The sequence below is a fragment of the Rhineura floridana genome, chromosome 1 (assembly GCF_030035675.1).
Source record: "Rhineura floridana isolate rRhiFlo1 chromosome 1, rRhiFlo1.hap2, whole genome shotgun sequence".
Lineage (NCBI taxonomy): Eukaryota > Metazoa > Chordata > Lepidosauria > Squamata > Rhineuridae > Rhineura > Rhineura floridana.
In genome coordinates this window covers 42,743,249-42,765,135 of record NC_084480.1, presented here as the reverse complement: position 1 = coordinate 42,765,135, position 21,887 = coordinate 42,743,249, and the positions used below count along the sequence as shown (strand labels likewise).

Below are 21,887 nucleotides of genomic sequence, written 5' to 3'. Positions count from 1 at the left end.
AGTTTGACAAACCAGAAAATCTTGGATTAAAGCTGGGTGCACGAGGAGGAAAGGGTAGGGGGGAACATATGGGAACTAGTGCATTCCCAATCCAACTAAGCACGGTTTGTTGGACTGGGGATGTGATGTCTGAATCAGGCCACAGCTTGGCAATCACCAAGTTAACCTAAACACTTACTACTATAGAAAAACTTAGTGGCAATACAACAAACCAATTTGTACCAGTAGAGAAAGGGCACCAACCATCACACTTGAACAAATTAACTATGTTCCAGAAAGCAAGATACTCTTTCCATCTAACCTTATTAGAAATGGGCTCCTGTAAACAATGAAAGCCCCAGCAATTACAAATAGTATTTTAAAACAATTTTAATAGTGAACTTGAATGCGTTACAGCAGGGTTTCAGAGAGCACTTTACAGACTCTCATGCCATATATCTCAAACTGCTTTTGAGATGCCCCTCAGTTTCCCATAGGAAGTTTATCTATTTATTTGATTTATATCCTGCCCTTCCTCCTAGTAGGAGCCCAAGGCAGCAAACAAAAGCACTAAAAACACTTTAAAACATCATAAAAACAGACTTTAAAATATATTAAAGCACCTTTAAAAACATTTTTAAAGCTTTAAAAATATCCTCTAAAAAGTTTTACAAACACATAAAAAAACAATTCCACCATAGGCGCAGACTGGGATAAGGTCTCTACTTAAAAGGCTTGTTGAAAGTTGAGATATGCTTATTAAAAAAAAGAGTACAATGCTCTCTTAGGCATACAGAACTACTTGCACCGTCCTTTGGATCCAATTATGCAATGGGTTTCTCATCCAAGAATAGCAATTTTGATTTTGTCCATTCTTGCATATATTGGTCAGAGATTCTTACATGGATGGTCAGAAAACAAATGTGTCATTTATCCTAATTTATCACACAATAAGAGATTAACCTAAACTTAATATCTCAAATCCCACTAGCATGAAGCTTGTTGGAAAGTATGTATCCACCACTGCTACTGAATGTAGTGAAACCAGCAGTGGGAACACTACCATCAACACCTCCTCTTCTTCTCTCCTTCCTACATACAGTAGGGCCCCGCTTATACAGCGGGTTAGGGACCAGGCCCCCGCCGTAAAGCAGAAATTGCCGTAAAGTGGAACCCATTGACTTTAATGGGTCGCGTTGCGCGAAGATGACGCGAAAATGCCGCAAAATCAGCTTTAAAACAGGGAATTTCCCGATTGAAAGCCGCCGCATCAGTGGAACACTGGAAAGTGGGGCCCTACTGTAGCCTTGGACAGTTACCCATCACCACAGTATTCAATCCTAGATTGGTCCCAATGACCAATATTTGCAATCAGTTATTTTAGAGTCAATAAGCTTTTAAAGATTTGTGATGAATAAAATAAATAAATACACAACATATATGAACTATTTAGATGTCTAGCAAACAAATATCCAAATTACTTTTTTATCACTTCAGCAAAGCCCAAACTAAACATACAAAAACACATATAAAAATGGTTCAACAGGTTAGCCTACATCAAGAAAGAGCCAAGTATATTCACACTTTTGTGACCCAATGTTATTTTCAGGGAACAATCAGAAATCTGAAATTCTATACACTGATACAGCCAGGCTCTTTGGAACTTGTGACTGTAGCAACAAAAACAACTCACCATTCTTGCTGACATCTAGTTCCCTGAGATTTATGAGATTTGCTATAGACGCAGGCAACGTTGTTAGATCATTGTCCGGCAAACTCAACTTGTGCAGAGACTGACAGTTAAAAAGTTGCTATTGAGACAAAAATGATGAGCATATTATTTTAATGTGCCTGTTTTAAATTTCTTAAAGTCCAGCTACTGAGTCAGAATACTGATAAAATGTTTAAAATAATCTGCAAGAACATAATTATGTTCTGTTTAATTACTTTGCAAGTATTAGTCACAAATAAATAAACACAGCAAATCACGAAAAGATTGATAACTTTAAGAGTTATAAGAAGCACTGTAAATATACTTTTAAAATTATTGGCAAAACCCCAACTTTATAATTGTTATTAATTAAACCTCTTAATATACTGATTGTCTATAGATGATTTACAAAACAAAAAATGAATTGCAAAGTACAAAAACAGATAAAACTCAAAATTTAATAATGAAACACTTCTTTCTGGTTTTGAAATGGAAATGGACTGCCTTCAAGTCGATCCCGACTTATGGTTACCCTATGAATAGGGCGTTCATGGTAAGCAGTATTCAGAGGGGGTTTACCATTGCCTCCCTCTGAAGCTAGTCCTCCCCAGCTGGCTAGGGCCTGCTCAGCTTGCCTAGCTGCATAAGCCAGCCCCTTCCTTGCCCATAACTGCCAGCTGGGGGGCAACTGGGCTCCTTGGGACTCTGCAGCTTGCCCATGTCTGCACAGGTAGCAGGGCACATAACCCCTGAGCCACTCACTGTGGGGGCAATCTTTAGCTGGCCCTTGACACCCAGGAGACATGAGCGGGGATTTGAACTCACAGACTCTGGACTCTCAGCCAGGCTCTCCTCCCCACTGGCAACATTCAAAACTGATCCTACCCCAAGGAGAAATGTAGGTAAAAGTGAACATGACTGGAAGCCATGAAGGGAACAGAAGCTCTATGTCTGAGCAGGGGAGTCTTGTAAACACGTATTAGCTCTTGTAGATCCTAGAATCTCTGCAAAATTCCATGCCCCTCAAAACCTACTAGCCCTGATTAAGAGGTGTTACATGTAAACAACTGAGAAGAGATCAAATCATGAGCAGAGAGAAAGATAATCTCTAGAGAGGTGAAACTGAGACTGGAATCAAGAACACACACTCTCTCGTGTGTGGGGTTGTCTGCATCTATGTGTCTGTGTGTTTTTTTATCTCCAGATTGCTTTTGAAGCTGAGAGCAGAGGCAATTTCAAACAAAGGACTAGCAGATTTGTAGCTAAGTCTTATGCTCTTTAGCAGTCTACTGATTCAAAATAACTTATCCAAGAGCACTGTCCTTTGTATAGTGAGGATGCCTACACTGCCAAAATTCTGGTCACTAGGGGAAGATGATGGATTTGAGAGTTAGTGTATTATAGTGGCAAAAGTTGGACTAGAACGAGGAGACCAAAGTTCACATCTACATTCAGTCATGAAATTCACTGGGTGACCTTGGACTACTCACCATCTTTCAACCTTGCCCATCTCTCACAATGACAGTGAAGAACAATATAATATATAAAACAATATTAATATTAATATATATATTTGCTTTTTTAAAAAAAGCACTGGGGTAAAATAAAATCAATAACCTAGTATGAGCTGTACACATTAATGAAATATAATTTTAGCTAGACGTAATGACAAACAACAGTATCCAGCTAGCCTGATCTCTTCCCTCCCACCTCTGTCTCTCTCACACAGACACAGGCACTCTCTAAGTAAATATTAGACCATAGCATACCTTTGGAAGCTCTTCAATTTGATTAGCATCTAAATAGAGTTCTTCCAACGTCTTTTCAAAAGTAAAAATCTCTTTAGGCACCTGATCCAAGCTGCAGTGAGAGTAATCAAGGGCAGTGACAGTTTCTTCTTCTCCACGCAAACAGCGGCATGGCACCAGCCGCACAAACAAGTTCCGCTTTGTTGTCATTTTCAGGCACTATTGTGAAAAGAGGAAAAAATAGCATGTTATATTTTTTGTTTAAAAAACAGCAACAGGCTTAGGAAGTTTCACAAAATACTGCCATGTATGGTTTATGCCTCTGCCTCATGCCCAATGCACTATTTATTTATTTATTCAAAATATTTCTATCCCGCCCTTCTACCCTATAATAGGGCACTCAGGGCATCTTACAATAAAATCGAGCCCGTCCATAATAAGATTGTACACAATAAAAATCACAAAAACATTAAAATAAATTAAAATACATAAAATGCAATTAAAATACATAAAATAATATATATACATATACACACACATATACACATATGTGCATACATAGGGAGTGGTACTGAAGGGACTACTGAGGTAAAAATTAACATAGAAGGCATAAAACCAGTGTCAGGCTCTACCTTCAGTCCCTCCCAAAGGCTCTCCGGAACAAGATCGTTTTCAGAAGTCTCCAGAAAACCATCAGGGAGGGAGCAGGGTGGACTTCTTGGGGTAGGGTATTCCAAAGCTTGGGGGCCACAGCTGAAAAGGCTCTCTCCCACGTGCCTGCCAGTCTAACATCTTTCATTCCAGGCACGCAGAGGAGACCAGAGGCAGATGATCTTAAATCCCGGGAAAGTACATATGGGCGTAAGTGGTCCCTCAGGTACATTGGTCCAAGCCCATTTAGGGCTTCAAATGTCAGAACCAGCACTTTGAATTGGGCCCGGAAACAAATTGGGAGCCAGTCGAGTCGATAAAGCACAGGGGTGATATGCTCCCTGCGCTGTGCTCCAGTTAACATTCTGGCTGCTGCATTTTGAACCAACTGTAATTTCCGAACCGTTTTCAAAGGCAGCCCCACATACAGAGCATTACAGTAATCAAGCCTCGATGTCACCAATGCATGTGTCACTGTGGCCAAGTCAACTGCCTCCAGCAACGGACGCAGCTGGTAGACCAATCTGAGTTGGCCAAAAGCACTCCTGGCTACCACAGCCACCTGATATTCAAGCAGCAGGGCAGGATCCAGGAGGACTCCCAAACTGCAGACCTGCTCCTTCAAGGGAAGTGCAGCCCCATCCAGAATAGGTTGCAACCCTATCCCTGGCACAGTTTTCCCCTTGACCAGCAACACTTCCGTCTTGTCTGGATTAAGTTTCAGTTTGTTAACTCACATCCAGCCCCTCACAGCCTCCAGGCACCAGTTTAGGATGAGCACTCCCTCCCTGCAATCAGGTGGTAGGGAGAGATAGAGTAGAGTGTCATCAGCATATTGATGACATTGTACTCCAAATCTCCAGATGACCTCTCCCATTTCAGGCCTGGTTTTGACACGGAAACAGCCTTGGTCGCCCTGTATGATGACCTCTGTTGGGAGAGAGACAGGGGGAGTGTGACTCTGTTGATTCTCCTTGATCTCTCAGCGGCTTTCGATACCATCGACCATGGTATCCTTCTGGGAGGACTGGCTGAGCTGGGAGTGGGAGGGACTGCATGGCAGTGGTTCCGCTCCTACTTAGCGGGTCGGCTCCAGAAGGTGGTGCTTGGGGAACATTGCTTGGCATCCTGGCCTCTCCAGTATGGGGTTCCGCAGGGGTCAGTTCTGTCCCTATGCTGTTCAACATCTACATGAAACTGTTGGGTGAGCTCATCCAGAGTTTTGGAGTGTGTTGCCATCAGTATGCTGATGACATGCAGCTCTATTTCTCCTTTTCATCTTATTCAGGTGAGGCTGTCAATGTGCTGAACCGGTGCCTCGCTGCAACAATGGACTGGATGAGGGCTAATAAACTTAGGCTCAATCCAGACAAGACTGAGATGCTGTTAGTGCATGGTTCTTCTGACCGGATGGCGGATGTCCAACCTGTCCTGGATGGGGTTGCACTCCCCCTGAAGGAACAGGGTCGTAGCTTGGTGGTTCTCCTAGAACCATCTCTGTCACTTGAGGCTGAGGTTGCCTCATTGGCACGGAGTGCCTTCTACCAACTTTGGTTGGCGGCCTAGCTACATCCCTATCTGGACAGGCATAACCTGGCTTCAGTTGTTCATGCTCTGGTAACCTCCAAGTTAGATTACTGCAATGCACTCTATGTGGGGCTGCCTTTGAAGATGGTTTGGAAACTGCAGCTTTTGCAAAATGCAGCGGCCAGATTGGTAACAGGGACCAGATGGTTCAAACATATAAAACCGATTCTGGCCTGCTTGCATTGGCTGCCTGTATGTTTCCGAGCTCAATTCAAGGTGCTTGTTTTAACCTATAAAGCCTTACACAGCTTGGGACCACAATACCTGATGGAATGCCTCTTCTGACACGAACCCACCCATACAGTACACTCAACATCCAAGGCCTTCCTCCAGGTGCCTACTCCGAGGCAAGCTGGGAGTCTGGCAACAAGGGAGAGGGCCTTCTCAGTGGTGGCCCCCAAATTATGGAATGATCTCTCTGACGAGGTGCACCAGGCACCAACACTGTTATATTTTCGGCGCCAGGTCAAGACTTTCCTCTTCTCCCAGATATTTTGGCTTGTGTTTTTAAATTGTTTTTTTTAAAAAAATGTGTTTTTAAATTTGTATATATTTTTTAATGTTTTTAATTGTTGTAAACTGCCCAGAGAGCTTCGGCTATGAGGCGGTATATAAACGTAATAAATGGCCAATGGCCAGGGGGTCTCCCAGCAACACTTTCTGGATCCTGTCTGTCAGGTAGGACGAGAGCCACTGTAAAACAGTGCCTCCCAATCCCATCCCAACCAGACAACCCAGAAGGGTACCATGGTCGATTGTATTGAAGGCCGCTGAGAGGTCCAGCAGCATCAACAGGGATGCGCTCCCCCTGTCTGATACCCGGCGTAGGTCATCAAGCAGGGTGACCAGGGCAGTCTCTGTCCCATGACCGGGCCTGAAGCCCGACTGAAAAGGGTCTAGATAGTCCAATTCATCCAGGAAAACTTGGAGCTGAGCAGCCATTCCCTCTCAATCACCTTGCTCAAAAAGGGGAGACTAGAGACTGGACGGAAGTTGTTACGAAGGCTTCTTTAACAAAGGTCTTATCACAGCCTCCTTCAACAAAGTTGGCATAGAACCTTCCCATAGGGTGGTGTTAATTAAATATGTCAACCACTCCCACTCTGGCAGATTTGATTAACCAGGATGGGCAAGGGTCAAGAGAACAAGTAGTGGCCCTCGATTCTCCCAGAATCCTGTCCACATCCTCAGGCTTTACAAGCCGAAACATATCCATAGAGGAAGTCTCAGGGACATCTGGCACAACTGTAGTTAGTGAGGAGTCTAAGTCAGTCTGAATGCGAGCAATTTTGTCTGCAAAGTGCCTTGCAAACATGTCACAACAAGCAACTGAGGGCTCAGAGTCTAATGTAGGGCCAGAGCCCCAAAGACCCCAGACCACCTGGAAAAGCATCGCTGGACTACACTGAGCAGACGCAATGGTGGCAGAGAAGTGAACTTTCTTTGCTGCCATCACCGCCACATGATAGGCTTGAAAATGAGCTCTAGCCTGTGTTCGGTCAGAAGCAGATTGAGGTTTTCTCCATCGTCGCTCTAGCCGTTATCCCTGCTGCTTCATCAGGCCCAAGGTTTGAGTAAACCAAGGTGTATTACAGACCTTCCCTGGCGGGAGAGCACACTTTGAAGCAATAGTGTCCACTGCCCGGGTCACCTCATATTCCAAAGACTGACCAGGGCTTCGGCAGTATCACCAGCCATGCTGGGAATATCCCCCAGAGCATTCAGGAAACCATCTGGATCCATGAGTCTCCGGGGGCTGACCATCTTAATTGGCCCTTCACCACTGCGAAGGTTACCGGGGGCACAAAGTCTAAACCTTATCAGGTGGTGATCTGCCCATGAGAACGGAGTCACTAAGAACCCCTCCATCCTCAGATCACCTTCCTCCTGTCCCAAATACAACACAAGATCAAGTGTGTGTCCTGCCACAGGTGTTGGTCCAGATGATATTACATGGTTGTCATGGCAGCCATGAAGTCCTGAGCCAGGCCTGTGAGTCTAACTTCAGTATGTATGTTGAAGTCACCCAGGACAATCAGCCTGGGGAACCTCAACACCAATGCCGACACCAGCTCCACCAGCTCACGGAGGGAGACTGTTGGGCAGCGGGGTGGACAGTACACCAACAGAATCCCCACTCTGTCTCCCTGATCCAACACCAGGCGCACACACTCAAAGCTGGAGGTGTTAGGGACAGGGTACCTGACAGAAGAGATAGATTCCCTGGAGACAATTGCAACCGCACCTCCCCGTCCCCTGGATTTAGGCTGCTGGAGTGCCACAAAACCTGGTGGGTAGAGCTGGGAAAGTCCTACTACACTCTGATCATTTAGCCAGGTTTTGGTAATACAAGCAAGGCCAGTGCATTCATCCAGGATTAAGTCCTGAATTAAAGTGGTTTTATTAGTTACTGACCTTGCATTCATCAGCAGGACAGTAAGATCCAGGGAGTTCCCAGCATAGCTACCAGTATCCCAAGGGATGGAAGGGGGACCAGAAGGGATGCAAGCACTAAGATGTCAATCTCTTAATTTACTTAGCCCTGAAATTCAGTAAATCTGCTGTGATTCTGCCATATTATTGTTTAGTTTAAGAAGACTGAACAGCAAATTAACTTTGCTATCAACATAGCTTTGAGGTTCCCTACCTTTAACAATTCTCAAATACATCTCATCAATGTAGGAAATAACATAATACACCTCTTAGAATTGGCAGTCAAGGAGTGTGTGGCATTAAATACTAATAAGATGAACTGCTAGCATTAAATTAGCCACATTTGGCCAGAGTTCTTAAAGCTATCTGAAACTTCCTGAATTCATGGTTATGGCTTGGCTCATCTTCTGCCCCTTCCTTTTTCTTCTTGTTATTTGCATTGATCAATAGGCCCAGTCTGCATTCAATGCTAAAACAAACCATGGCTAAGCACGAACATGTGAGCATGCAGGTAACTCACAGGAAAAATCATGGCTGCTTTGTTCCTCTTCTGGTCTTGTTGCTGCCATGCTACTCAGAGCTAAGGAATGGCAGTGTTAGATCCAAATCTGAGCTCATGCCCCATACAAACAATGAGTGGTAAGCCAAGAACAAACCTTGGCTACAGTTCATGGTTTTTCCAGAGCAAGACAAACCACAAGTCCAGGTTCAGATGTAACAAGGCTAAACTCAACCATGCCTTAGCTCTGGGTAGCAGTGGCAGCAGCAGGACTGTGATTTTCCTTTGAGTGGATGCAAGCTCATGCTTAGCCATGGTTTGGCTTAGCGTTCCATGAGAACTGCGTCATAGTGTTGAAAGTTTAATGGCTGAGGTGATGGGACAATAAAAAGGGTACAGTTGAGGGATTATTTTTCTGAAAACAAAGTATTGCTAAAATTTGAATAGCAAAACTGAATAGCTAAATTGTTTCTTTTTCATCTCCCAATTACCTTTAAATGTATGTCTATAAAAAGTATTTGCCATGAATGAAACGGGTGTTTTCGTGGGGTGGGGATGCGTCTCTACCACCAGTCAAGCCACTGCAATTCCCAAATGTGGAGCATCTAAAAGCTACATGCAGGAGAATCCAGCTAGGTCAGGAGTCACGGCAGCTGATCAGGAGTCAATATGAAGCTCCTTGCAATCTAATTGACTTCCACTATCTATTGTGGGGAGGAGAGAAACAGGAGGAGGGAGAGAGTCAGCATGAGTCAAGAGAGGGAAGTTTAACGAGAAGAGGTGGGGCTGCCAAGCCTGATTTACCAGGGGGCTTGCATCAGAATCTTGCTAAAAAGAAGGGCTTTCAAACAGTCCCAACAGACCCATAGCAATCAATGTAGAGGGTAGGTGAAGGGGGAAGGAGGATGGGGCTGAGAGTGAGGCAAAGCAGTGTTTTCTCACAAAGAAAGGATGATGGAAAGGAGGATGAAAGAAGTAAGGCTGGTTGTAAAATACAAGGTTTATTGCTTAAAAAGTGTTTTTTTCTCCCTTGATTGTGCTTTTTGCAGATTGTGAGAAAGTGGAGAGGAGGAGACAAACGGCTAAGAAGAGTGGGGGTATTTTACAGACATCACTGCATGAGTCAAAACTCCTTCTCACAGATGATGTACAAAAGGCAGGTTTCTTCCCCTTGTAAAATACAAGCAGCCTCACTCTGCTTAACCCTTTGCTCTGTCTTCCCCCACCCTCCCTGAGGCTCTTTCTTTCCCCCCACTCCACTTTCCGACAGACAATCTGCAAAAGGCACTATCGAGGGGAAAATAACTACTTTAAAGCAATTTCCCTTATATTTTACTACAAGCCTTCCGCCTTCCTTCCTTTAGCCTTCCTTCCTTTGCCCCCTGCTTTGTGAGGAAATGCCACCTCACCTCACTCTCCACCCACTGTTCTTAGCCCTCTTTCTCTCCCATGCACATTGGCTGCAGTGAGTATGTGCAAGGAAAAAGAAACATTTGTCAAGCAATGTCCCTTATATTTTACAGGCATCATGTGCGAGAGAGAAGTCCTTCTCTCAGCTGATAAGAAATACAGTGGGAAAGAAAGCTGTTTTTGGAGATCAACTGTGAGAGGGACCTTTCTTGCAGGCAACAATGCCTGTAAAATACCAATTTCTTTGTCACTGCACCCCATGGAGGGTGGAGAAAGAACCACTCTGTTAGCTCTACATTTGGTGCTATGAGAAATGCCGAGCACAGGGCTAGCAACCTCCTATGTGCATCTATTTGCAAACACCTGATTGCCTGCACGATGTTGATGCTTGAGAAACCCCTGCAAGGGGTTTTGATAAGTGAGTTGGATAATGATGTCATGTGATTGATAACTGGGTGCTCCCCACCTGTCAAATTTTGCCTGTGAGGCCGATCCTGATGACACATGAAAGGACCCTGGACTTCTAAACTTGCCATTACACTACTGGAATTAAACACTTTTTATATAATTCAATGGGAAGAAGGGTCAGACTTACCACTGGGCTACGTTTTTGTCCCTGCTACTTCTTCCCTGAGCTTTCAAAGCCAACATTCTGTGAAAGGAAAAATGACAATAGTTTTGTCTATGAATACATAAAACAGGCCTCTGGTTCTCTTTGATTTCTGTCTATTATAAATACATATATTGAACTGAAACAATTTAATACAACCTTTTAAAATCCCAAAGATACTATCCTACATATTTCTGGAAATCAATATTATTTGGAAAAGACAGCAAAACATCTTGGGTATCTACTCATTTTAAAAGGCAGAGAATTGGGTGAAATGGCTAAGTCTAATTTACCATCTGATTTACAACTGCAATGTTCTCTGCATAAGATTCTGGAAACATCCATTTGAAAAAACAAAATAAAATAAAAAAGGAAGTTAATAGACCATGAAATATTACATTTAATCTATGTATGTATTATCCTACGTACTGCAGTCCACCATACCAAATTTGGGGGGGAAAGCATCATCACACTCAACAGAAAAACAATACAATGATAAAAGTATTCCTGCCCCGTCTCCAGAAAATAAGTGGTGCTCATTAAACTGAAAACAACGCCCCACAGTTTATCAGTACAATTAATGGGATCAATACATTTATCTCAGGATTGATAAGCATACAAGCAATCAAAAGGCCAATGTCCATAGCAAAAAACTATTTACATTTCCAGAATGTAATTTTTCTGTATGAAGCAGATGGTAGTTGCAATCTAATATTAAAAAAAGATGCAGGAGGGTGTAATTTTACAAGGCAGCCAATATCGTATCTATTGTATATTTAGTGTTTTCAAAAGACATAGCAAAATATGTGGAAAATCTTGGTCAAGTACTGATGTAAAACACATTAAAAGTTCTTGTAATACATAAAAATGTATTTGTAATATGAACAAGAACACTGGTTTCCCATTTACACTATTACAACTAGGGCATGTGAGCTAGTATGTTTCTCTAACTGCTCTAAGTAAAACCATAATTGCACAGTCAAACCCATCCTGCCGAGGTATTTGTTCCTTTTATGTTAGGTTTCACAAGTGATAGTAGCACAGAATATTAGGAAGCTTTACATTTTAGCAATACTCCAAATTTCTAGCTACAGCTATGAATTTAACACAGGCCCTTGTCAAACCTCTTTCAAATGAGCAACGCTGATTCTTATACAAATCCTCAAGGTATTGTGAAATAATAATGATAAATTTATTTTTGTTGTCTACCTCTTACCTGGAATGCAGGTCCTGAGGTGGATTATACAGATTTAAAAATACAAAACATACATAAAACCATACATAGATTACAAATCCATAAAATCCTTAAAAACATTGGTACAGTGGCATAACGGAGTAAAAATTTAACCAGATACTTTCATGAAAAGATGTGCCTTCAGCAGCTGTCTAAAATCAGGAAGAGGGGACTGATCTTACCTCCCTGGGGAGTGCATTCCATAGTCTAGGGGCCACAATGGAGAAGGCTCTGTTGCAAGTATCAGGCTTCAGATATAGTAGGCAATCACAACAGGCCATCTTTCCTGGCTCTCATGTGATGGGCTTGACGAATGAGGGAAAGGCGGGCAAACAGTTACCTAGGTCCCAAACCATTTAGGGTTTTAAAGGTCAAAACCAGCACATTGAATTGTACTCTGAATACATATTATGGGTACAATCTTTCACAATGCAGGGGCAAAAGAAATCTTGTGTACAGAGGGATCCTGACAGGGCATAATACAAACTTCTTCTCCCCACATGCACACACACATATTAAGGAGGAATGAGAGGTCTGCAACCTGCCTTCATTAAGAAGAAGGGGGCAGAGCATGGATGAGTTTATGCAAGGCACACACAGGCTTCTTGTTTCCTGCAATAGCCTGGAGGTGAAGGCTCTTGTTATGCCTTACTGAGATTCCTCTGCATGCAAAGAAAGGTTGCACCCTATGTATTAGTACAGGAATACTAAATCATGATGGTCCTATATAGCCCAGGACATCTTTTGCAACCTGTAAATACTTATTAGAATTCAGCTTTCTTTTTCTTTTTTTAAAAAAATAGTTCTTTCCTTGTGGCTTCAAAAAGATGTTCGCAAGCTGTACATTCCAAAGGCTCAGAATACAGAAACACCTTTTTAATATTAATAAATGTTTAGTAGGTTTTTCCATATATCTCGGTTTGGTCAATGAGACTGCTAAATGCAGCAATTCAATCTAGTATATAACAAGGACAAGAGTTTTGTATGTTGCCCCGTCACCAAATCTAAAATAGCATCTCTGAAAGCAGTTTGAAAAACTACAATTGCTTAATTGTTTGATAAATGTAATTTATACAAAGAATGCATGCACACACACATTTTCTGTACATTTCCAATACATTGTTTCTTATGGTTTAATTCAGTGATTGCTGAACTTTTATTTTTGTTCTATAGACCACTTGAAAATTGCTGAGGGTCTTGACAGATCACTTAACGATTTTTCTGCCTGTTGTAGCAATTGTAATGCACTGTGCTAGAAGCTGTACGACGTTTAATTGTATTTTAATTGCTTTTATTGACATTGTATTTTGTTGGACTGCAATTTGAATTCTGTGGAATTCAGACTGCAATACAATATATAAGAAAAAAGGAATAAAAATACAAGTGAAAATCAATATGAATATTTAATGTGATGTATGCATATGGAACAGAAATGGGATTACTGAGGGATTTGTGGGTAGTTGGGTCTGATTGGTTGCAAAAGGCAACTCATCCATTTAAGGGGTGGGAAAGAGCTGAAAAGGCTCATACACAAAGCATTCCACAGACATTATAGTTATCTACAAAAACCCCTTAAAATCTTTCAATATGTCCCCTTCTTTGTCCTTTCTCTTCCAAACATAATCACAGCCTTGTCTTTTTTCTCCCCAAACCTCATTATGCAGCCGATCCCATGCATATTTACTCAGAAGTAAGCCCCACCAAAATCAATAGTAGATGTGCATAGGACTGGAACCTCAGAAACTTCATCCCATGCATCTTTACTCAAAATGGAAATGGACTGCCTTCAAGTCAATTCCAACTTATGGCAACCCTATGAATAGGGTTTTCATGGTAAGCGGTATTCAGAGGGGGTTTACCACTGCCTTCCTCTGAGGCTGAGACGCAGTGACTGGCCCAGTGAGGTTCATGGCTATGTGGAGATTCGAATCCTGGTCTCCCAGGTCGAAGTCCAAAAGGAAGACTAAATATGTTATCTGGTGCTTACTTGCAAAAAAGGATCATGGTCTGCAGCCTGGAAATCTTACTGGTATACCGTCCCATAGCCGAAGCTCTCTGGGCGGTTTACAACAATTAAAAACATTAAAAACAAATATACAGATATACAAATTTAAAAAACACATATTTTAAAACAATTTAAAAACACATTAAAAACACGTGCCTGGGAGAAGAGGAAAGTCTTGACCTGGCGCTGAAAAGATAACAGTGTTCGCGCCAGGCGCACCTCGTCACAAACATGATTCCATAATTTGGGGGCCACCACTGAGAAGGCCCTCTCCCTTGTTGCCAGACTCCCAGCTTCCGTCACAGTAGGCTCCCGGAGGACAGCCTTGGATGTTGAGTGTAGTGTACGGGTGGGTTCATGTCGGGAGAGGCATTCCATCAGGTATTGTGGTCCTAAGCCGTGTAAGGCTTTATAGGTTAAAACCAGCACTTTGAATCGAGCTCGGAAACATACAGGCAGCCAATGCAAGCGGGCCAGAATCGGTTTTATATGTTCGAACCGCCTGGTCCCTGTTATCAATCTGGCTGCTGCATTTTGCAAAAGCTGCAGTTTCCGAACCGTCTTCAAAGGCAGCCCCACGTAGAGTGCATTGCAGTAATCTAACTTGGAGGTTACCAGAGCATGGACAACTGAAGTGAGATTATCCCTGTCCAGAGAGGGGAGTAGCTCAGTCACGAATCGAAAATAGGAGAAGGCACTCCATGCCACCGAGGCAACCTGAGCCTCAAGTGACAGAGATGGTTCTAGGAGAACCCCTAAGCTACGAACCTGCTACTTCAGAGGGAGTGCAACCCCACCCAGGACAGGTTGAACATCCACCATCTGGTTAGAAGAACCACCCACTAGCAGCATCTCAGTCTGGATTGAGCCTCAGTTTATTAGCCCTCATCCAGTCCATTGTCACAGCCAGACACTGGTTCAGCACATTGACAGCCTCACCTGAAGAAGATGAAAAGGAGAAATAGAGCTGCGTGTCATCAGCATACTGATGGCAGTGCACTCCAAAGCTCTGGATGACTGCACCCAATGGTTTCATGTAGATGTTGAACAGCATAGTGTATACCCTGTACCAGCAAATTATCCTAGCATGCTATTATAGCCTTATAGCAAGATATATTCAGTATGTATTTGTTAGTTAGCCTAAAAGATTGTATTTTCCCTTTAGAGCCCCAGCATCCTGGGGCTGAGTAGATCACCTCATAACCACCTGTTAGGTGCTCTAATGAGGACATGATGACTTGCCCGGTATGATGCCGGGAATGTATTTTGTTAGTTTAAAGGCATCAAAGGAGCCCAATTAGGCATATATTCAAGTATATGTTTATCAGTTGGTATTTCATAGTTGGCTTAAATTTAAGTTATACTCCAAAGGCAGGTGGATGAGTCAAGGGACGGTCAATGAGCAGATAGTGCAGCATTGCTTGTTAGTGCAGCCAGGAGGATGAGTCAAGTAACGGTCAAGAGAAAGATAGTATAGCAACTGCTTGTTAGCAGAGATAGAGATAAAGATAGGGCTGGCATATAGTTTGCCAAGGAAAGATGCCAGGGTGTTTCCATTTGTGATAATATAGTTTTCTAGCAATTAGTTTCCTTTTGAAGGTGTTCTGTGAAAAGGTCAGAATAGCCAATTATAGGCAATAGGTGCCATTATGTAATCTTTGATACCTTAAAGTCATCATTTATGTATGTATTCATGCCAATATTGTATGTAATCCTGCCAATGTTATATGCCAATTTTCATGCTATAAAAGTGTTTCTTGTGCCCAGTATGGGTGTTCAGTCTGACCTAGCTACTGCAGAGCTGTGGGACTGTTCCACTTTTATTGGGCTACTTGGCTGTATGCTTGTAAGTTACTCAATAAATTTTAACTCTTTGTAAGCAAATCTCTTGTCTGCATCTCATCTCTGGTAACCCAAAACAACCTGAAGTGTTACAATTGGCGCAGCGAGCAGGGTACCAGACTTGAGTATGTTTAGACTCAGGGGGAAAGAAGGGCAAGGATCCAGCACAGAAGTGGTTGCACGAACCTGTCCAAGCACCTTGTCAATATCCTCAAGCTGTACCAACTGAAACTCATCCAAGAAATCAGGACAAGGTTGTGCTCTGGATACCTCACTTGATTCACCTGCTATAACACTGGAGTCTAAGTCCTGGCGGATGCTGAAGATTTTATCCTGGAAGTGCCTAGCAAATTCATTACAGCAGGCCTCAGGTGGATCTACCACGTCCTTGGGGCCAGTGTGTAATAGTCCCCGGACAATTCTGAAGAGCTCCACTGGGAGGCAGATTGATGGGTTTTTTTGCTGCCCTCACTGCCCCTAAATACAACTTACCATAGGCACTTTCCAGTGTGTAATTGCATCCACTAGGAGTTCGTCTCCATCTGCACTCAAGCCGTCTCCTATATTGTTTCATCGCTCTCAGCTCTGGGGTATACCATGGAGCGCTAAGAGCTCTACACAGGAGAGGGTGCTCAAGAGCAATCGTGTCAACCGCCCGGGTCATTTCTGTATTCAACCAGGGTTTCGACAGGAGCGCCAGCCCTATCAGCCGGAAAACTCCCCAGAGCCCTTTGGAAACCATCCAGATCCATTAGTCTCTGGGGGTGGACCAGCTTAATAGGTCCCCCACCCTTGCAGAGGGGAAAAGCCGCTGTAAGTCTAAACTTCAGCAAGCAGTGATCTGTCCATGACAGAGGGACTCATGTAAGGCCCCCCACATTCAGATCACCATCTCCATGTCCAGTTGCAAAAACCAAGTCTAGAGTATGCCCTGATACATATGTTGGGCCAATGGCATATTGGGACAGTCCCATGGTTGTCATGGAGACTATGAAATCCTGATCAGCCCCGGATAAGGTGGCCTCGGCATGGATGTTGACATCCCCCAGAACCAACAGTCTGGAGGATCTCAACAGTACACCCGAGACCACCTCTGTCAGCTCAGCTAGGGAGTCTGTTGGGCAGCGGGGTGGGAAGTACACCAACAGAATTCCCAGTCTGTCCCGCTGACCCAACACAAGGTGCAAACACTCCAGACCAGTAGTCACATGGGCAGGGTGCTTGCAGAGGGAGATGGAGCTCCTATAGACCACAGCAATCCCCACTCCCCAACCCTCAGCTCTACCCTGATGCTGAACCAGGTACCCTGGCGGGCATAGCTGGGAGAGACTGACTCCCCCCTGCTCACCCACCCAGGTCTCGGTTATACATGCCAGATTGGCTGCCTCATCCACAATTAAATCGTGAATGAGGGATACCTTATTGTGCACCAATCTGGCGTTTAGGAGCAGCATCCGGAGGTCTGAGAGTTGGCTGATAGGGCAACAAACAAACCTGCGGGTGTAGGGAGGACTGGAACAAGGCACAGTCGTTAACTGCCTGGGCCGCATTCTCCTTACCTGGCAAGTCGTCATCACACCGCTATTATCTCCCTCTACCCATCACTACAACGACTGGGGGGCCCTTAAGTCTCCCCACTTGGCTCTGAGTCCTCTCTCCCAGGCACATGACTCAAGACCGAAAAAAAAGCCAGGCAATCTGCAAAGCAGCAGCCACCTCAGCCAGCCGGCTTATGTATTCCCTCCAGGGAAGGGACAGATTGACGATATCAGCAACAGCTGGCTGAGTACCTGGAGGCCTGGTCCTACAAAGCGTGACCCCTGCAGAGCAGAAGTCCAACAGGGAGAGGGTGGCAGCGGCAGCAGCAGCAGCAGCAGCAGCAGCAGCAGCAGCAGCAGCAGCAGCAGGCAAGCAAGCAAGCAAGCAAGCAAGCAAGCAAGCAAGCAGCAGCAGCAGCAGCAGCAGCAGCAGCAGCAGCAGCAGCAGCAGCAGCAGCAGCAGCAGCAGCAGCAAACAGCTCTCCTTCCCTGGGCGGTGGTGGTCCCCTTCCTCCTGCAGGCACTGGGTCTCTTTCAAGCTGTTGAGGAGGAAAGGAGATTTCTGCTTCAAGGGGATGGCTTAAAATGGGATACAAAGGGGAGGGATGAAATGTGGATGGTGTAAGAGGGGAACAACAGCAGTTGCTGCAGAGTAGGAATTCAAGAGCACTTTTTGTCAATCCTTCGCTTATCTAACTGACACCATGCTCTATGACTGGACAGACCCTTGGCATGCATGCAAGAAAACCAAAAAAGAGAAAGCACGGGAAGGGCTACCAGAATTGACATCAATCAATCATAAAGGAGAATACCAGCTACCTGCCTTCTGTAGCTACTCCAGCCAGAATTAGGTAAGACCTTGAAATAGACAAGGGGAATGCTGATTGCTTTACTAGTTGCAGAGGAGGAAGAATGGAAAATGAGTTCCACCTCACAACAACATACCGAGCACAGCACAGGTTGGATTATGATGGAGCAGCTACTGCCGCTACTGTACTTCAAAGACACTCTGCAGACCACCTGCATGAAGCTTACGGACCACTGGTGGTCCATGGAACACAGTTTAGGAACCTCTGGTCTAATCACAAACATATACTGAAGTCTTGCTGGGAACAGGGGGAAAAATCACACTTGGTAGTAAGATTAATAGACTAATTCCATTATAGAGAGAGGATTTGCTGTAAAACCATTAAAATATCAAAAATGAGCCAGCTTGATAATGTCACAGATAAAATAATTCAGCCTAGTTTAATCTGGTCTCACAAAGGGACCAAGTGATGCCTTTTCTTAATTTCTGTTAGGATAAAATAGAGTATTTTACTTGAATGACAGCAGCCTAGTTCTCACTGGAGGGGCTAAACCTGTATCTGGGCTGTAATCACATCAGAATACAGGTGGCAATTCATAGAACTGAATGCTGTCCAGTGCAGAAAAAAGTTCCTACATATAGAAATCTAACATGACACAGTGAAGGCTATGCTGTAATGCTTCTCACTGACACTTTATTTTCTATGTGGCACCTCCATCTGCTATGTGAAGTGCTACACCTCAAACACAGATTTACTACCTCAATGAGAACTAGGCACTGTTAAAGCTGAAAGCATTTTATTTGAATGGTAAGCCTACAACAAAATTCTAGTAGAGCATGATCAGTATCATCATCAATAACAGTATGGGAAATTCTTCCTGTGACATAAGCAAGAAGTTCTAAAATTTGGTAATTAGGCATAAGATATTTTTTAAAACAGAAGGTCTATATAATAAATCAGACATCCAGCAGACAAACACTCTCAGATTAGAATATCTGTTCCATCATTCCAGTAATAAAATCCTATCAATATAAAACAGCTAACATGTTCTCTCATTTAGATTTCAACATATCACCTCAAACAAAGTTCATTTCCAAAGCTATTTGTAGTCCTAACTTTCTGGAAACAAGGAGGCACAACAAGATCCTTTCCAACTGAAGATAGTTATGATTGCACAAGTAGGAGCATATCACATATCTGTGACAAAAGGAGTCTCTCTGGTAAATAAGATGCAAAATGGTTAACTGCTGCCTCTGAATCCCTACACCGCTATTAGAATCCAGGGTTTAAATCCTGAATCTTGGGATCATATTTGGATCAACCTATCCAAGACTCCATGCCTTCATCAGTGCCTAACTACATGTCATTTTAAATGTGTTGCTTGAAGGAACATCAGGATTTAAAAAATAAATAAAATAAAACCAAGTGCAGACCCCTTTCCCCCCCAAATCTGTACGAGATCTTAAATGGGAAAGTTGAACCCTTCTGTACTTGCAAAGATCCTCAGCCCCTAGGGTGAAACACTCCAACAGCAAAAAAAACCCCACCTCCCACTGGCACCAATGTGAGGTCTTTTCTACTACTATCGATATTTGCCTCATATTGGGAGAAGAGGATACATTTGTCCAGAATCATGGCAGGAATGTGAAGGCATAAAGCTCACCTCTCTGCACAATGTGGCCCTAATCTGGACTGATCCCAGTTAAAGTCAATGTCAGTTAAGGTGGAGTAGCTGAGCCAAGACCACCAGTATGCACTACTTCCCCTCCTTCTAGCAGGTTGGAGAACATCGCAGCAGGAAGAGGATAAAAGCAGGTAAGATACCTGGGCTGCAGTGCAGAATTCCAAAAGGAGGGTTGGGATTTGCCTCTTGATGAGAAGCATGCTATACCCACTTTGGATCAACTACCTAACCTTTCCTGCTGGGAGCCTGAAAAAAGAAGAAACATTTCCTATGCCCAAAGTGAGATACCTCACTCATTCAAAAGCTCTGCTACCTTCCAGAGAAAGGCAAAGAGTGGGAGCTCTGCAATGTTATAAATTCAGCTCACTGGCGAAAACTCTAGCAAGGTTTTAAAAATTGCATGAGCACCTCCCTTCCCTTGAGATTCCACCTTCCCTACATTGTTGGGAAATAATCATATGACTGTTCTCTGAATCTCTTTATTTCCTTTGAACCCATTGGGGTTCAACACACGCATGCACACACAAGCAGAGAGAGAGAGATCCAGAAAAATATCTGAATAAATGAAAATTGCCACCTTGCAGGTACCTTTTGGCTACCGGATTAAAAGAAGGGGAGACTCAGAAACACAGGAGTAAGATGTTGTGTCAAGGAAAAAACATTATGGTCTCAGGTCTAATAATGAAAAGAATATGCCCAAATATGCTGTGCTGGTAAATATTAAGTATGGGGTGCTAGGAGATTGTAGTTGAGGGAAAGATTGCAGTTGAGGAAAAGGTACTCTGTACATGCTTAGAGATACTTTCCTACATTCTAGGACTTAAAACATGCCAAGCAATAAAAACATACTTCCTGACTAAATCCTGTTTAACTCTGCACACATTATTGGTTGTATTCAATGTTAGTCCTACTCAGTGGACCCATTGAAGTTAATACACATGAGTAACTTAAGATCCTTAATTTTAATAGGCCTACTCTGGATAGGACTTAACTGAATACAGTCCTATGTTATTACTCAGATGAGGAAACAAGCAGGCCTTGCACAAATTGACCAAGAAAGGGGTTAGGTGTATGCACACTCATCTTAAAAGGGCCAAATAAAAGCTGACTTGGGAGTTGATTTTCAAGGAAGAAAGTAGTCTGACGCAGCTAGGTGATTTGAAACCAATATGAACAAGTGAGAGAAGTAGGGCTAATCAGCCCCTGCCCAAGAGTTTTATCTCTCTCCCTCCTCCCATCCCAGCTCAGTGCTTTATCTATGCACAGGGAAGGAAGCATGTCATCATGGTTAAACATGGAGGGGGACTGCGTATATGACAGCAGCCATATTAGAGCAATATTAGTTTGTGTCCTGGTTCTCAACGAGAGACGCAGACTCAGGACTCAAAGGCTGGGTTTCTCCATTAGCTTTATTCCAAAAGTCAGCACAGGAACACAGCATTAGGCATTCTAGGCATGATTCAGGATACAGAACAGGAGCAGACTAAACATATCTCAGAAGCAGGCTAGTCTTCTCTCAAACAGGCTAGGACTATCTCAGGATACAAACTACATAGGTGCAAAACAGCAGACTGCATATCTCAGGATACAAACTGGGCATGTGGAGACAGCAGCAGACTGTTGTTGCAATGACCTAATCACACCCAGTCACACTAGATATAAGAGAAGTGGGCAGGCCCATTACTTGTCCAACCATTCTCTAGCACTTTCCAGCTTTTGCTGCAAGTCAAATGTTTATTCTAGGTGCAGACAACATTTTTTTAAGATGGAGCTATCTCTTCTCTAATCTGCATGACCTTGGCAAAAGCGTAATCTCCGACTCTGACATACTGCTTTCACTTGTCTCTCTCTGGAAGACTCCAGACTGTTCATTAAATTTTATCTGTTCAGCAGCTAGGTCTGGGCTGGGAGCCAGTGGGAATTCCTTTCTCTTTGTCAGGGACACAGATGGGGCATGTGCACCGATTGACTCATCAGACTCAGAACTGCCAGAGATTTGGGGAATCATTTTTTTCCTTGTTTTTCCCAGCATCCTCCACGACATCTGTGACCCTCTCTTCATCCTCCCAATCTTACCAAAGGTTCTCCTTGGGCCCATGACAGTTTGAGCAAACGCAGCTTAACAGTGATGAATTTCCACTTCTAAC

The 21,887-nt window shown here is 43.5% G+C and overlaps 1 protein-coding gene across 4 annotated transcripts in view; it reads right to left on the bottom strand.

Annotated features, from left to right (window-relative positions):
- Positions 1-21,887, bottom strand: part of ERBIN (erbb2 interacting protein) — a 135,945-nt gene that overhangs the window by 77,200 nt on the left and 36,858 nt on the right. For 3 of the 4 annotated variants that reach the window (XM_061619446.1, XM_061619476.1, XM_061619465.1), the window contains exons 2-4: positions 10,614-10,670; positions 3,460-3,657; positions 1,673-1,790 (exon numbers count right to left, since the gene is read on the bottom strand). In XM_061619446.1, coding sequence (XP_061475430.1) covers positions 1,673-1,790; positions 3,460-3,648 — 307 coding nt within the window. In that variant the 5' untranslated portion in view covers positions 3,649-3,657; positions 10,614-10,670. Of the gene's footprint in view, positions 1-1,672; positions 1,791-3,459; positions 3,658-9,099; positions 9,313-10,613; positions 10,671-21,887 lie in introns of all 4 variants that reach the window. The other variant, XM_061619456.1, reaches the window with a different exon arrangement.